Source organism: Nothoprocta perdicaria, unplaced genomic scaffold (genome assembly GCF_003342845.1).
Source record: "Nothoprocta perdicaria isolate Ctin4 unplaced genomic scaffold, notPer1 scaffold_317, whole genome shotgun sequence".
Classification (NCBI taxonomy): domain Eukaryota; kingdom Metazoa; phylum Chordata; class Aves; order Tinamiformes; family Tinamidae; genus Nothoprocta; species Nothoprocta perdicaria.
Genome location: NW_020455552.1, coordinates 56,534 through 73,916, shown reverse-complemented (window position 1 = coordinate 73,916; position 17,383 = coordinate 56,534). Strand labels below are relative to the sequence as shown.

At 39.8% G+C, this 17,383-nt stretch overlaps 1 protein-coding gene across 1 annotated transcript in view; it reads left to right on the top strand.

Annotated features, from left to right (window-relative positions):
- The window catches only part of MED13L (mediator complex subunit 13 like), a 175,415-nt gene that overhangs the window by 109,342 nt on the left and 48,690 nt on the right, over window positions 1–17,383 (top strand). Inside the window, exons 5-7 of the mRNA XM_026042874.1 lie at window positions 14,870–15,015; window positions 15,324–15,518; window positions 15,888–16,079. Of these exons, the coding sequence (XP_025898659.1) occupies window positions 14,870–15,015; window positions 15,324–15,518; window positions 15,888–16,079 (533 nt within the window). The remainder of the gene's footprint in view (window positions 1–14,869; window positions 15,016–15,323; window positions 15,519–15,887; window positions 16,080–17,383) is intronic.

Sequence of the window (17,383 nt, the reverse complement as noted above, 5' to 3'; positions counted from 1 at the left end):
GGTRATGGTGGTGTTTCAGTAGGCGGGACGCAGATGTGATGTCGCTAGCGCAGGATGGTCTCTCGTCCACCAAAAATTGTGAATGAAGTGAATTTACAGATATTTTAAAGTACTAGTTCATAACTCCGTGATTCGGTCGCATTGTTTATTAGTTCTTTTCGGGCTGTTTTTGCTATTCAATTCAATTTAAGCTTTTTTTTTTTAAATTTTGTGTATTAGATATATTCTAATTAACGAGAAATGATTTGAAGTTTTGCTCATTTTGAATATTACATTGAAACACTGTTCTTCAGTTCTAATTAAAGGCTCTGTAGAATTATTTGTAGATCATGTGGGCTTCCAGTGACTGTCAGGGGAACTTGCTGCATTCCCTTAATTTTGCAAGTTTCAGTGCAAACAATTACTTTTTTATGCCAGATTTTATGGGTATAAAATTTAAGTGTGTCTTGCCTTACTACAGGTAAGGATTTTTCTACAAATAAGTTTTGATTCCTATGACATTAAGGTCAGAAAAAAATGACATTATTGTCCCTTTTTGTGAGATTTATCTCTTGCTGTCTTTGGTGATGTCTTGCATTCTCAGGATCCTCTGAAAACTGTCTTATTTTACAATGATATTTTTGAGAAATTCACTAACGTTAGCAAAGCTTTCTTGTGCTTTTCCGAGTTAAAATGAGGGAGCATTCTGCATACAGAAGAAAATTTTACCATTAAGGAGAAACTAGAAGCAACTTTACTTGTTCTCTGCTCCTTACATTCATTTCCAGTCTTTGTGTTACTAAACTTTGTTTCATGCAAAACACCCCATATTGTACGCTTTACTCGGACTTTATTTTTGCTCTCTTGCATGGGCATTTTTTGCCTAACTTTTTTTTTCCAGAATAGTTGGATGTGTCTCAGACAGGAGTTGAGTGCAGTAAGAGGAAGGAGCTTGGCAGAGCTGGGCACAGACAGGCGCTGGGGTGCGCGGGGAGGCCTGGCGCCTCGCTGGGCACCCTGCTCAGTAGCTTTATGCAGGCTGTTGTGCTCACGTCTTCAGAAGGCTTCTTTAGCCAACAGGAATCAGACAGCAGAACARTCCCCCCCTTTACCTGGACACCTTCGAAAGGGTGCGGGTGTCTCCATTATGGCACTTGTAATCAGCAAGATTGTGAAGACTGCGCCTGGCTTTGGAGGCCGGAGGCAAGAAAAGAGAGTTTAATGYTAATGAGAAATCTCTCTTTTCCGCTGCTGGCTTTCATTGGGAAGACAGAGATGCTGAGACAGAAATTCACTTTTAACTGCTGCGATGTGGTGGATCCCAACAGCTTGAGGCTGGTATTTAATAGGGATAGAGATTTAATAGAGAGCAAGCTGAGTCTTTAGTGAGGCTGCAGCTTGCATGCAGAAATTGTCCGCACCGTAGCAGAACCGAGGGCAGAGTTAGTGGGGCCGCAGAGGCTGCTGCTGACGCTGGGGCAGAACTTCCTTTCCTGCTGGGCATGTTCCTCAGCCGTTCCTCCAAGTACCTTGGGTTATGTCCAGTAGCCTGCTCTCTGCAGTAACACTGGCTCCTTTCCATGATACGCTGCTTCTCCATAACAAAGGTCGTGGGATTACKCTCTGTTTCGCCCTCTGGAGTGTAAAGGTCTCTGACAGCCTTGCTTCTCACTTAACAAAGCAGCATGCAGTTCTGCAGCAGCTGCAGTCGCAGCACTGGCCTGCAGTTGAAGCTGCTCCTTTCAGCTATTCATTTCTCTGTGTGGGTGAGAAATGAGTACAAAATTGATGGTTGCAGCGCATTCCTTCCTCAGGAATTGTTTGAGCTGGCAGAGATCCTGAGTCAGCAGCTTAGATGGCGATCGGGCTGAGACACCAGCACTGGCCTTTGAGCAGACTGAGAGCCTGCTAAGGGTCTGCAGGACGTTCTCAGGCATTTCCAGCACTGAGAATTCAGCAACTGTTTTTAGCTGACTTACACAACCAGACAGAATTTTCACGTTTGAATATTGAAGATGAACAAATAATAACTGGTTCTGCTTTCTCGGGAATCGTTTCATYGTGGCACAATTGAAAACAGTGCTGTTTTAGTTTGTGAAGCCTTCTGTTTGATTTCACATACTTTGCAGCACTATTTGTAGTCTAATTCTTGTAAAAGCATATGATTGGTATGCCAGGCATACATAGAAAGTATTTCTGCCACGGAATTGGTGTTGTGYGTGTTCCTTTTCAGCAGCCGTTTGCTTCTTTTTACTACAAGGCGAAAAAAAAAAATTACCATTAGAAGATTACATGGTGGAAGTAAAAACAATAACTCTTGTGTTTAATACGGTTGTCGTAGTTATTTGTCCCTGCTCATGTGACTCTTGTTGAATTGTGCTTTTGGCACATTTTTTTTAGAGACTCTGTTTTTTATATGTCTGTGTATATGTTAAAGACAGAACAATTTAGACTTATGTGAATAAAAAAAAAMCAGTTTCTTTTCATATATTTAAATTGTTCTATTTGTTCATTAGAGCATCGTATAGTTTCAGGAGATGTTTTAAATTATAGTTGGTTTGAAATAATTTTAGAGCTGAAATCATAACAGTGCMTGGCACTGTGCTGCTGCAGTGTGCTGCGCCTGCGCCTTACTGTTGTCCGTCGCAACACGTCTTTGCTGGGCCGGCAGATCCGTCTTGTTTGCCTGGGACTTCACAGCACCTTACCAAGAATGAAGTCAAGGTCTTTGTTCACTGAGCGGAGCAGTAYGAAGTAATGCAGGATGATTTAAATCTGTTAAACAAGGTGTGTCTGTCTGCTTGGAGAGATGGAATGAAGCCCTGTTTACAGAAGAGTAATCCTAGAAAGATGCTTGTTATAGAGCCTGCAATTTTGGTGCTTTGAAGTCATTAAATTAGTGGAGAAACAAGACACGTTGTCTTTCAAAATTAATTCAGGCCAGTTGAGCATTAGGTTACATGTAGGAAAGRCAGAAATGCAGAAGAGTTGGGAGCACAGGAAGCAAGGACTGTATTYAGAGAGGAGGTAGCAACAATCCTAGAACTAGAAATGAATAAAAAGTAAAATAAATATTAACATGCAGTTGTAATTAAAAGGAAAAAAATGGGAAATCATTGGAAGCTGGAACAGTGGAAAAGAGGGAGTACGACTGACTGAATTGCATGGCTTTATTTTTAATACTTCATATCCTTGCGTTGTGTGGCAGCTGTTTCAGCTGCATTCACTCTCCAGGTATATCAAATGAGAGTCAGTATGTGGAAACCAAACTATTCAGAGAAGATTTAGTGATTTAAATGTGAAGAGATTAATTGGTCTCTAAGCCAGTCAATTAAGCTGTATTCTGAAAGTAGAAAGATCACAGATGTATGGCACTGAGTAAATTAATGCATTTCTCCATGGTGTTAGTATTTAATATTAGTAGTTTMGTATTTTCTGCATGTGGCTTTAGTACAGAATTGTATTTGGAATACAGAATTTAGAATTTTGACCATATTGAGTGCACATGAGATCATTTTCTGCAATCATCATCCTAAAGGACAGCTGGTAGCTGGCTTATAGCACTAAGTTTGATATGTATTAGTAGGTATTTACAACTCAGTCAGTCTCTTTTACAAAAAAAGAAAAAGAGTGAAGGATGACATACTGTAAAGAGAATGAAGTTCAGGTGTCTCTGCAAAATAAGGCCCTTTGTCCAGTTTTGTTGCCCGTAAAGCAAAGAATTTTTGAAAGATTTAGATGTGTTGCTTTTTTTTTTTTTTTAATTATTTTTAAGTTCTGTCAAGTTGTAATTTTTTTCTTTTAAGGGACAACAAATGTGTTCTTTTGCAATATTGCTGTCCTCTTGCCACACTTGACAGCTTAGCTGCAAGTCCTGGAAATACTAATGCTGTCCCTTAACTCGTCCTTTTTATTTTGTAATTTAAGTACGGGATTGCCATGCTTTGTAATCACATGAAGGTGTCAGAAATTTTGTTTTGAGGTACAAATGAACAGAGAAGATTAGAATCTTCCACTACAAACTGCATTTTCATTTGCAGTTTTTAATTGAAGGCAGTCAGAGGCGACCTAGTTACGTGTTCTAAAAGCATGGGTGCCTCTTCAGGGAAGACTGCCCAGTTTTGAAGCTCAYTTGGCAGAAGAAAATCTAAAATTTATAATTGACTTATATTGGTAAATGGGCACATGCCCGTAGTATAACGTAGCTTTAGATTTCTGGACACCATTGTCTAACATACACATTTCTACTTATTATTTGAGGTATGCATTGTAAGCACTTGTTTGAAAGGATACATCAAAGCTGCATTAATAGCTTTTCAACTCCAAGAACATTGTTCTTCATTTTCCTGTGCTGAAGGAACATAAAGTAATCATATTTTCCCTCTGATGATGTACTTTGTGAAATAAACAGATAAATGTAATTTCATCTTCAGTGAACGTAACGACAATAAAGTAGGGGGTTATGTCCCTTCATCCCCCTCAAGTTTGACATATTTGTTTAAGAATATCCTTTCTAAATAGCCTTAATCTAATATAATGCTACTTTGGATAATAGCATTCAGCTTTCATTTGGTGGGGGTTGAAAGAAGGAAGGATGCGTTAACCTATATTGGCAGACAGCAAAAATAAGTGGGTATTCAGTTGCAAGGCTTAAAAGAGGAGTGGCATTTGATAATCTGTTTTTTTATTTTTGTAACTCGTACGTCAAAAGTATGTTATGTGTTTCTTTGTGGTCTGGTGTCTTGACTGTGGTGACAGAGCCTGTGYGCGTGTCTGGATAGCGTCTTTGTGACTAGCTGGAAAAAAATACATTAAAATTTAGCAAATTAGGTGTGAAATACCATGGATTGCTATTGTTGTACCAATGTTTCATAAATAAAACAGTAATGAAGCCGAACACTGTGCATTTTTGAAAATTAGCTTCCAATATTATTAGGACAGTTTATCTTTTCCTTTACAAGGCTGAGATTTCACTTCTTTTTGAGCCCTATTTTTAGTGTTCATGTGCAGCTGTCTTACAAACTTTGACAATTTTAGAAAAAAACAGCAATTTTAAAACTACAGGGAAACCTCTCCTGTATTTGAACACATGATTCAAGGAATGCTTAAACGGTGGTGTCTTTCTGTCTGCTTCACTTTCTTCCCTTGAGCTGTTAGCAATCTGAGAATCATCTYGTGTTCAGGTGTTAATTATTTCCCCTTATGCTTTATGCCTTCTAGTTAGATTTATCATCAAGTAGTTGAAAGACTTTTTCTTTTTTCTTTTTTTTTTCTCCATAATTGCTAATTTTGAGGTCTCTGCCTCCCATGTTTGAACAGTACTTTGATGATTGTTTCACTTAGGTATTCCCATACGAAGGAAACATTTTTTTAGTTACCGAAGAACTTCATTGCAGAAACTCAAATAACATTTATACATAGAAGGTCATGTGTATTTAATAAAAGTGTAATGTTTCAGATTATGCATACAGAATTATGGACAGGCTCCAGAACTGTAGTACTTGTATACTTCATAGTTCATTTTTTAGAGATAAGTGTGGGTAGTCATTTCTGACAAATTGCTGTGAACGTCACAGGCTATATTAAGGCAGAACRGGTTATCAAACATCCCAAATCTTTACCTTCCAGTCCTGATTGTGAGATAAAAATCAAGACACAATTTTAGACCTTTTTGACGTTTATTTAGAAAAGAAAAAGAAGTTTTAAATCATTTTTGAATCTGGTAAGAAGGAATAGAGTGAAAATATAGTGACAAATGGACTCATGGCTTAAAGTCAGTGTTGTGAAGCAGGACATCAAACAAAAAGGAAAAGAAAAATCAAAGAATTGACTAATGTGATTTTTGAATTGCTGCCTATTATCAAAGAACTGGTAACAATACTTTTCTCACAGAGAAAGTGTAAGTGAAGCTTAATATTGAGAAAATGAAGTCCCTAAGGTGAATATGATTTAATACTGCTATCTACATGTTTGTTAAATAGTCTTTCTCATTTACAAGTCAAACATGATTAGATAGCCAACTTGACCTAATATGCTAAGAATTAGTGCACGTACAGTATAATGATAAAAATCTATGCTAATATGAAAAGTCCTTATTTCTGTCAGCCAGATTCTACAGATTCTTGCTTTTCGGATGTATACTGGTAGCTGTCGTGTATCAAATGTCAAAGCTTTCAAGATTTCTTGCTCCTTGCCCCTTTTTAATAGGAAACCTCTGTTTTCGCGTGGGGTGTTTCCTGGGCTGAGGGGCGGGATAGGCGCCCGGCGCTGGTCAGTGTCTCCCAACATCATCAGCATCTCCGCAGCTCCAGCTGCGGGGCTGGAGCAGCCTGACACAACAGGAGGGGAAGGGCTGCTGGTTCTGCCCTCGTGGGGACCGCCGAGGAGCGTCTTGGTGGGGAAGGGAAGGCTCCTTTTCATCGGCGCGTCAGCTGTGCCTTCCTGAGCCACTGCTGAGTTGGTGCAACTGTGCTCGCGAACGGTTCCAATGCAGGCAACTTGATGAAGCAGAGTAATTGATAGCTGTATTATCTGTGGCAGCATTATTAAAGTATGCCTAATTCAAGGAAGCCTAGGTTTTAAACTGTGCAGTCCTGAGCTGTTAAGAAAAGGTCAGTTTATGCCTTAGGCTTAAAATTGAATAGTTGGTTGGCAAACCTCCACCTGTGTTCGTCAGACGTTTGCTTGACTTTTAAGCTATTGATATTCAAAAGGGGCTTTTTCAGTCCTGGCCTCTAGAGCAAAACTGTTTGTGGCAATTCTGAGGTAATTTGTTATGTGTATACTACTTACTAAAATGCTAGGATTAGCCGAAAAGAGGTTTTATTTGAGTTGCTCCATGTACCTCTTAGGAAATAGTTGGTTGAAAACTAGAAGTACTTGTGTGTTTCATGAACATAGTGTGTCACTTTGAAAAGATACAAATGCTCATCTGGCTGGATTCCCTTGTTAAAGAGTATTAATTCTTCCGTGGAAATGAGTTTTCCAAGGGAGTCCGCTTAGAATAATGTGTCAAAAGGCAATGAATGAGACAAGAAGAAATTCTGAAGGGTCACAGTAGCAATGATTACAGAATTTTTACATACTTTTTCGCCTGATGGTGTTTTTAGTATACTAAAGCAAGAAAGATTGCATCCATTTTGATAATTTTGTAGTTACTGTAATCCATTTTATAGCTCTTTGCAACTGGTGCTGCTGTTTTAAAAGTAAGTGGTAGTACTTACTACCACTAGTAGTAGATCTCTGGTAGTGATCAGCGTGTATAAATACCTCAAGGGAGGCAGTGAGGAGGAGGGGGGCAGCCTCTTTTCAGTGGTGGACAGCGAYAGGACTAGAGGAAATGGCTTCAAACTGAAGCATCGGAAGTTCCACAGGAACTTAAGGAAGCATTTCTTCACTGTGAGGGTGACAAAGCMCTGGMACAGGCTGCCCAGAGAGGTTGTGGAGTCTCCTTCTTTGGAGATSTTTAAAACCCGCTTGGATGCAGCCCTGTGCCCTGTGCTCTAGGTGACCCTGCGTGWGCAGGGGGGTKGGACTCGATGACCTCTGAGGTCCCTTCCAACCTTAAGCATTCTATGATTCTATGATTCTACTGGTACAGATACAAATAAGCTCTTGATTTTGTTTACAACATACTAATTTTTAATCAAAAAGATCTTAGAATGGGTGTTTTCAGCATTTATTTGAATGTAGTTTTAATAACCTTCATSTGTTTTTGTTTTTTTGGGGTTTTCTTGGTATGTGACTTTTATTTTCCTGTAAAGAATATAGCCTGCGTTAYGATAGAAATACGGTCATAACAGCTTCTGAGTTCCTTAACAACGCATGGTCTTTGGCCTTAACCCGGTGAATTTCTGCTCATAATGAGTGTGATAAACTTGCAGGATCATTCTTTTGGCATTGCAGCTTTAAATAATTCTTAATAGCTGTAGTTCTAAATCAGCCCTGTTCTGTAGGGTAGCACAAAAAGAAAACCCATTCAGTAACGACGAGGGCCTCGAGTTGTGCATTGTGATGCTTAGGAGAGTTCAGGAACATAATGCTGACCACATCATTTACCCGCTGCGGAGGGAAGAATGTTGGTTGCGCTTTCTCACTGCAGAAATGTTATTGCACAGCCTGCACGAACCTCTTTTGTTTTGTGAATCTTATCTGGTATTGATTAGATTTAATAAAAACTAGATTTATTTTTATAAAARCACCATTTAGCACATCTAAATTTTTATTCAAGTATACTAAATCTTTCTTAGAGTGAAACCGCTTCTCTGTTCATCTAACCTTCTCTGCAAAGAGAATATTTTGGGACCTGAAGTACCTTTAATGCACGTACCTGTTAAGTATTAATAGGAGGACGCACATGATCTTAGCACATTTAGCAGTTGATCTCTAGTAGATCTCCAGTCCTGGTTGATCTCCTGCAGTTTGATCCGCAGGTGGCATCCTGTTACAGAGCTGAATCACGGCCCGTGTGCAGGGAAGGCCCCACACAAACTTCTTTGGAGAGGGCTGCTCCCGTAGCCGTGGAGTGGTAGCTGTAAGCTGCATTGCTGCACTCTGACTGTTAATCACTTAATCTTTATACTAACAGATTTATTGTCCAGGTTTTTCTCACCATCTGTCATTTCTTGCCTGTTTCTGCTTGTGTGATATAAGAAGTTTTGTCCTTGATCCAAGGCCGTTCAGCCTGCCTTTTTATTCCAGGCTGCCTTTGGCATTTTTGGTCTTTGAAGAGTAGGAATTGTCCCAGAAAGGAAATACATAACAGTGGATATGGAAGGATACTGCCTAGTTTCTGCAAGAGTGTTGTGCTGCTTCACCAAGACACTCTAGGAATTATTATATCAGTTCATCAGTTCATTAAAAAAATCCAAGTCAAAGCGACAAGCCACAATGCACATATGTGCCGTTAGGAACAAGTGAGTAAATTTCCTTGTTCAATATGCAGAATGCTTTTAATATGAAAAAATGAGGGTTTTATTGTGAATATGTGAAATATTTTCATTTTTTGTGGTGTCATATTTCATTCAAAGAGTCAAATGGAATAATACTGCTGCCTCATTTGCAACGAGCCAGTAAGCTGGGGGAACTATCCATGTGATTTAAATAATCCATTAATAATGAAAACCCAAACCCTAGATACTGAGCACAGTTATAACACTTTGTAAAAAAATACCTGATTTTATTAAGGTATAGACTTAAGGAACAAAAATGTTGCAGCTATTACTGTAGAGCATGTTGTGCCCTACAGAAGTTGTGTGGCAAAAGCTTGGTGACCTTCTGTCCACAACCAGAGGACAAAACTTCTCTCCTGATAAGCTTAGATAGAAACACATTATAATATCTATTCTCTCGGCGTGCGCGGTGCAGCGTGGGCGCCCTGCGGCCTGCACGGTGCTGCATCCAGCCTGCATCCAGCAGGGAGAGAGGGTTGTTAGAGATGAGATCAGCGAGTGAGAGAATCTTGATAGTGAAGCATGTCAGCCTTGGCGGGAGGTTTGGTTGGTGACAACTTAAAAAGGGTTGAGATAATAAATCCATGACACGGAAAGTGTTTAGATAATGTTATCTAAATGCTTTTTGCATTGTGAAAGTGTTATCTCAGTGCTTTTCACCACCACTGAGACAATACTAAARGTAATTAATATTTATACTGAGTTTCAGTATGTGCATCTCATACATATTTAAAAAAAAATCAGTGGAATACAGGTCAGCAGAGCCAATGTATTGATGCAGAATGTAGTCATTAAAAGGTTTGGGCAATTCTTTGGTTTAGGGGGGAACCAGCTTTTTTTTTTTTTTTGGAAAAAACAAAAAACGTTTGCGAGGGGAGCCAGGACTAAATGATTTAGGCTGCAGATCGGCCATGGCAATGCCAAGGAAAGACTTCGGGGACAGCACAGGCCAGGGACTGCGTCCAGGAAAGCAGTGAGAATAACGGCTCCCTTTTCAGGAGGAGGATGAGGAGGGCTCAGCCATATGGACACAAACTGTTCCWCACTGTTTCACAGAAAGGCCAAAAGCGTGCCTTTGCTTTGAGGCTGTTGRTGAAATCTCGGATCCAGGTCCTTTGCTACACACTTATATGTGTTTCCTACACTGTATATGTCCTAGAGAAATGTATGGGAAATCTGGGCACTTAGAGAGTGCTAGAGAGCGCTCCAATTGTAAGCCCATGCGTTGGAATGGAAGGCAGTGCCTGACAGTAATAGGAAGAAGTAACTTACTCTCCAAGCGAACCAGAAGGTGTTTCTGCCCTGTTCCCTTACATTTTTGTTAATATTCATGGTGTTGCAGGAGCTCRTTCAAATTCAGCTACAAACCTCACCAGACTGTCTTAAGAGGCAATTTTAGCAATCCTCTCTGGGCTATTAAGTTCTTCACACCTGCTCATGGATGTTTTTGACTTCAGATGCATCCAGGTGCTGCCATCTCCTGTCCAGACCATCCCTGTGAGCTGCTGGGAGCCACCCCRCTGCTTTAGACAAACCCCAAGGGAAGTGATTTCATTGTGGTCTTGCAGAGTGAGGGCTGTGTGCCAGATCCATGGAGATCCTTTTCATGCCCTGATTTTTTGTAGTCTATATCAAACAGGGGATTTATTTGATTGTATATTTATAACGTAGRCAATGTATTGCCGCTCCTTTTTCAAATTCAGACTTGCTAATAAAGTCATATTGGGGTAATGTGAGTTTGGAAATCTCAGAACTCATATATATTTTTGGATGGAACTATCGCATCAGTACAATTTACAGAAGAGGGTGATTGATAGCTGGCAGCGGGGAAAGGAGCTTGAGCTCCAAGTAGTGGTGGCTGTGTTCGGAAGGAGAAAAGTTGGGGCGCTTCAAGCGGGCAGAGAGACCCAAGCCTGAGGTTGGGCTTATTATAGTATATACCAGGAATTTCAACTCCTGTGTGGTTATTGAGAGGTTCTGATTTAGTTCATGCATGCAGTCATAATTTGGAGCAAGAAATAGATTTTTTTCCAAGTGCTCTATTTGTTCCTTGCATGCACTGGTTCCTTCTTCCTCTCATCTTTTGGAGAGCTTTGCTACCGCATTCAAAAAAAACAAGGTCAGGGTTGCTTCTCCCTAAATAATTCAAACTTGAAATTGTTGTAACAGGATGAATGTTTACAAAGATAAAATTTATAGCATTCCGAATACCTTCCTCTACATAACCTTTTGTGTCAGTATCTTCACTGTGCTCCCCTTGTGCTTTCCTGGCATTGAGGTGGGCTGCAGTGCTGGGAAGGAGGCAGAAAGGACTTTTCAACACAGGCAATGTTTTCAAAGAGGTAAAATAATAAATGGTAAATGCCTCGGATGTTCTTTATGGTATACATAGTGTAGTTTAAACCTGGTCAGGATTTCATAATCCTCATCTCATTGTATACATACATATATATATATATATATATTTGTATACAGGCTTGTGTATGTATGCTTGTACATTTTGTTTAATATATTTCTCTCCTTAAAAAAAATCATAGTGATTGAAGGCCATAAAGATTATGAGAGGTCCACGATATTGTATTAATGAGCTATTAAGCTGCAGTTTAAAGTCTTATTTTGCAGAGCAGGTTCAAAATTAAATGAAATGGTTAATAAGGGAGGCAGTACTACAAGGAACAAAATATTTATCACTGTAATTGGGGAGTGATTAATTTTTTTCTGTTTCCATTTAAGCAATGATTAAAATTTTAGTAAGTCTATCAATGCATATAGTGGAAATATTCCAAAGARTCTATGTGCAAGTATTTTGCTGGCTTGAGATCACGGTGCCCAACATTTTTCAGAACTCAGCCTTARTGTAGCTATAGCTGGGAATAATTTATAGAACATCCCACCCAGCCCATGTCTGGGAAGATGACATTGTAACTGATAGAAGCATCTCCAGCATGCAGAGAAAAGGAAGGTCATCTAAAAAGATGATTGTGAAAAGGAGACAAGAGTTCCTGCATGGTGTAGCGGGACTACAAATGCAGATGCACATTCTGTTTGTTCTTCTTGTTTTATAACATTTTAATGCAATAACATCATAAAGTAGCATCAAAAGAATAGGTCTCACTAAATCTGTATTGAAATTTCCTGGTGGAAGGCTGCTGAGATTACCACCAAGCTGTTTCTCCTGCTGCTGGTGGTCTGCGTTGCTCTGAATGTCGGGGAGGTGGGGAGCAGTGCAGAAATGATCAACTTCAAAAATTCACTGTCTGTTCTATGAATATGCTGGATGGTTATAAAAAGAGATTGAGCTGGATGGTTATAAAAAGTAAAGTTCCGCTGCTCAATCTACTTCTGAAAGTGGACTTTTCAAGTACTCTCCTGCATGTGTTTTACTCAGAGATCCGTACTGTATTTGTAGCAGGAATGATTTCTGCAGCTTGGTATTTAAGGAATTGTGTGAAATATCCTAAGGACGGGAATGTCAGGAAGCTGTGCTGTGCGTGCCTGAGCAGGGTACATCACYGAGCGCGCCGCTGCTGCGCTCTTGAAATAGAATTCTTATTTGCTACTAAAGTAAATATTTTACTCACGATCTGTCGGAAGCTTATTAGGAGTATAGGAAGTCCCCAGGCCTTGATCTTTATTCTTTTTGGTCTTGAAAGCTGAGCTTATAGCAATGAGCGGCACCAGAGGGAGCATAAATTTCGCAGAGCTGCTGGTTGTGCTGCGGAGCACCGGCAAGCAGCCCCGGGAGGGAGGACGGGCACCGCCTGGCGCCGCGCGCTCCGCGGAGCAGGGCCCTCCTCCTCCTCCTCCTGGGGCTTGTGACCTGCCCTCCGGCTGGACACAGGAGAGAGAAGGAGGCTGGCTCTGCTGCTCGCAGCTGAGCGTGGGACGTGCTTCAGATGTGGTGCTGAGAGTGATGCAGGGTTGACCAACCGGTCAAGCCTTTCGTGCTGGTAACCATTAGTAATGCTCATTGCAAAGTTTTTTTCTTTAATTAGCTTTTATTCTTTTACTCTGTCATATTTGCATGAATGTAAAGCAGGCCATACTATATTTTTGTTTTTCCTGTGATTGACTGTGTAATTGTTTATCTAAAGCTCTTTAATTCCATTTTCTGATCTTAATGATCAATTCACTTTCATGTTGGTCAGTGAGATGTATTCTTTTGCTTGCAAAAACAAGTGAATCATTGTCTTCTAAAGTCGCGTTTGCCTCTTTCTTGTTCCGACAGTGTTTCTGGATGRCTGCGAATGTCACGTAAGGCTGCACAGGGTTTGTTCATGGCAGACCAGTGTGCGGGAGGCTTGAGGGGGGCACCGTGTGGCCCCGGAAGGCACTCTTGCTCTCAGCTCAATAGCAGACAAGCAGTCTACACCACAGGAAACGTCCAGATTCAGGAGATTTCTGTGTAATATCCTAACGACATGAGCAGGGAACAGCTACTTTACAAGTAGTGTTGCTCTCTTCTTCAGAAAGGCTGACCCGCTACATGCTCACCTATTTGCAGAGATTATACCCACTTGATCTTGGACCAGATATCTCGTCTATTTATATTAAGGATCATCATCCTGTGTCAGGAATCTAAAGGATTTGGGTTGTATAGTTGAAGGGGATTTTTTTTATTTTTATACTTGATGTAGTCACAGAAATCCTTTCTTTATTTTGTTTGTTTATTTTTCCTCCTGGCGCAGGATAACCAGGTAKAAATAGGCAGCATCTATGACTCATTTTGTTCTCTCCACCTTGCTTGCCATATGAATGAATGTCTACAGTAGTGATGATTGAGCGCTATAACTTGAGCTTGCTTTCTCTTGTGAAAATGGAAATTAATAAAAAAAAAATTTGTAATTTTAAATGATTGTTGCAAAGTATGTCTTAGTCCAAGGTGATAGCAGCAAGGAAGTCTTAGTTTTTATCTTAAATGAAAGATAAGCAACCTTTTCTCTCCAGATTTTCTCAGCTGACTATTTGCCTTTTTATTGCACTTGTATTTGAGGCTAGCAGAAGAGTAGCCTGTGTTACAGGGCAAAAGCTTGCTCTGTACAATGTATAGAATTGCTCAGAGATTTAGTGAGATTAAAACAGCTTCCTATTCTACACCATCAGGGTCTCCGTTTAATAATAGTCAACAGTAGCAGAGCGATTGGTTGACTTAAATATTAAAATGAAATTGTTGCAGTTGCATGTGTTATTTCCTTTTGGGAAAGGTTGTTAAGAGTTGTCTTAAAAACACTCATTATGTTACAGCTGGGCCAGTGCCAAAGCCAGCAACCACTAAAGTGTGGGCAGATACTGTACTGGGCAGAGAAATACCTGCATAATTGCTACATCAGCTCTCTAAGCTTTTGGTTGATTAAGAGGATAAAAAGAATGAAATGTTTTATTCTATTTTTCTTGTGGCTTTTTGACAGGGAAAATATAGATAGATAGGGTAGAATAAAGCAGTTGTAAATACTGTCCATTTTAAGTTATGTTTAATGATCAGTGGCAAATCCCTGGTTCATCCTAGATCATTGTTGATTTCCTGTGATATTCTTGTCCTTTTATTTCCTGTAATAGCAATGTAAGGTAAATGTCTTTCCTATTCCGCTGCTCAGCTAGAATCTACTGCAAAATTAGTGTTGAAGAATTCCATTTTCATTTTGAACCTTTATTTTTACTTCTTGAATGCTTCTTTATAATGCCATTTGTAATAGTTTCCCTTGAACCAGCAGAARAACAAATCTTGGAACTGCACATCAACCCTGTTGGACCGTTGTCTAGGGGCAGCCATTCGCATGTACAAATTGTTCAGTCATTTGGTGAATCTGTCCTCCATGGGCACAAGTGAAAAAAAMCAGAAAGACGTATTTTAATCCAGTTCGACCTTTCAGGCAGTGAAATCTCTACCTTCTACAAGTTCATTAACATGTCCATAAATCTGTTTCTTCTCTCTCCCTCAGTGAGCATTTGTCTTGCGCTTTCACATTCTTTCTTCATGGGGAAAGCAATGTATGCACCAGYGTGGAAATTGCTCAGCACCAGCCAATCTACCTGATAAATGAAGAGCATATCCGTATGGCGCAGTCCTCCCCTTCGCCGTTCCAAGGTAAACCTGGATTTTGAGGTCGGCTTGGAACTGTCTAGGTCAGTGGGTCAGATCTGTAACTTCAATGTTACATGGGTAAAGATAGTTAGGTTCTGCAATTGTGGAGGATTTTTCTTGTGTAGACTGTCAACTTTTGTAAAATTGGGAAAAATAGAGTAGAAAAACTTCAAATAGTTATGACTGCATATTTGACAATGCAATAACTCATTTTTTCACTGTTTTTGTTTTGTTTAAGTTGCAAATTACTCAGTGATGCAGCTGTTACAGASTTGAAATATTGTAGGGAGTGCTGTTTCCTTATTTTGCAGTTTTGGTGAGCCCTTATGGTTTAAATGGTACACTGACGGGCCAGTCATATAAGATGTCAGATCCAGCAACCCGTAAACTGATGGAGGAATGGCAATATTTTTACCCTATGGTGCTGAAGAAGAAGGAAGGGATGAAAGAGGAAGAAGAGTTGGGATATGACAATGATTTCCCTGTGGCAGTTGAAGTCATTGTTGGTAAGTTTCAGTATTCTGCCTGAAGGATTATTTTTCTCCACACGATTAAGAAAAAAGAAAAAGAAAAAAAAAAGTCTAATTAATCAGAGACAGCTATTATAATTTTCCTATCTTCTCTTCTAAATCTCTTGACACTGAAACATCTGACTAGTTATCTTGCCTCAAGCTTCTGTAGTCCCTGTATCCCACATGCTATTATTCACACTATCAGGCTACTTTTTTCAGCTCTGTTGTGGCTATAGAGGGTTAGAAGACTTTTTATGAGTCTGTGAAATTCCTTAGGTCTCTGACTAATTGAAAACAAGATGAAGGGGCTGGGGCGACTAAATACTGTAAATTTAAGACGTATGTTGTTGCATTTCTTTGCAGGTGGTGTACGGATGGTTTATCCTTCAGCCTTTGTGCTCATCTCCCAGAGTGACATCCCTATGTCACAGAGTGCTGCCAATACTGGAGGCCATATAAATGTGGGACAGCAGGGGCTTGGAAGTGTGAAAGATCCTGCTAGTACCTGTGGGATGCCACTCACTCCCCCCACTTCTCCAGAGCAAGCCATTATAGGTATGCAATAAGCTTAAAGAGGCTTCAGTTTTTACATAGTTTTTTTTTAATGAGTTTTTGTATGATGTAGAGTTCGTGATTAGTGAGGATATGTGAATAGTTGCAGGTTAAAGAAAAAATAAAGACTGTAAGTTAAGACTTTTTTCATAAAAAGCAGTCTGTGGAGACTAAAAGGCCTACTCTTTAAACRACTCTAGAAGTTGGCTCGTCTTTAAATAAAACATGATGAATTCATTTCARCTTGGTTTTCTGGAACTGCAGTGTCTTTGTAGTACATATACCTGAAAACTGGAATAGATTTTCTTCCTGTTCCTGAGGTGTTTCATTTTGCTGCACAAGACTGCACTTGAGTAATTAGCTGCTCTTGTGAAGATAACGACAACACCTCACTAAGCATTCATATTTATATAAGAAAACCTTGTAAATGCTAACTATTCTTTCTACCCAACACATCTGAGTCTTAATTGGGACWATTCAAGAGAAGTGCACTAGTCTCTGGAACTGATGATAAAAAGCTGAGCTTCTCAAATGGTTTGACACAGACTTATACAAYGGTTTGACACGGGCTTTTGAATCCTCTGAGGAAAGCACGGGGAGYGGGGTATAATATTTACTGGCTAGTTGTGTATTTTATCTGTATAGAATATGCCCATTTCAAGCATTCGAGTTCACATTACTTCTAATCTCAGAAGTTCTCTGCATACCAACCTTTTTTTTTTGGCCGAACTGAAGAATAGATGAGTAGGTCCTTGATAGCATGTTCCTCAGGGGCTGCTAGAAGCAGGCTGCCTTGCAGGTTGCCTTGCAGGCTGGTGTCCAGTTGGGTTTTGAAGATCTCCTCTTGTCCTGTCACTTGATGCCACTGAGTCTGGCTCTGCCTTTACTTCTGCCTATAAGGGGTTTATACAAATTGATAACATTGACTCTTAAGCTTACCTTTTCAAGTATAAGCAATCCCAGCTTTCTCCACCTTGTGGCCTTTATTAGCAACACTTTCACAGGCAGTGGCACACCTTAGCATTTGCAGTTACCTCTTRTTTGGAACGAAGTTCTCAGTTCATGGGAGATTCTCTAACTTAAGTTATTAACAAAATAATTGAAGTGTACTCACCACTGGACAGCCTTCATCTGCCAGCAGTTTCTAAGAAACGGGAAGTCTCTTAGAATCTCCAGTATAYATCTGGCAAAGAGCATCTCTTAATATCTCCCATTCACCATACCTGAACAGAATAATGGATTTAAACATCATTTGTGAAAGTATTCCAAGCAGGTGCAAACTAAACACAAGACTACTATTTTGAACT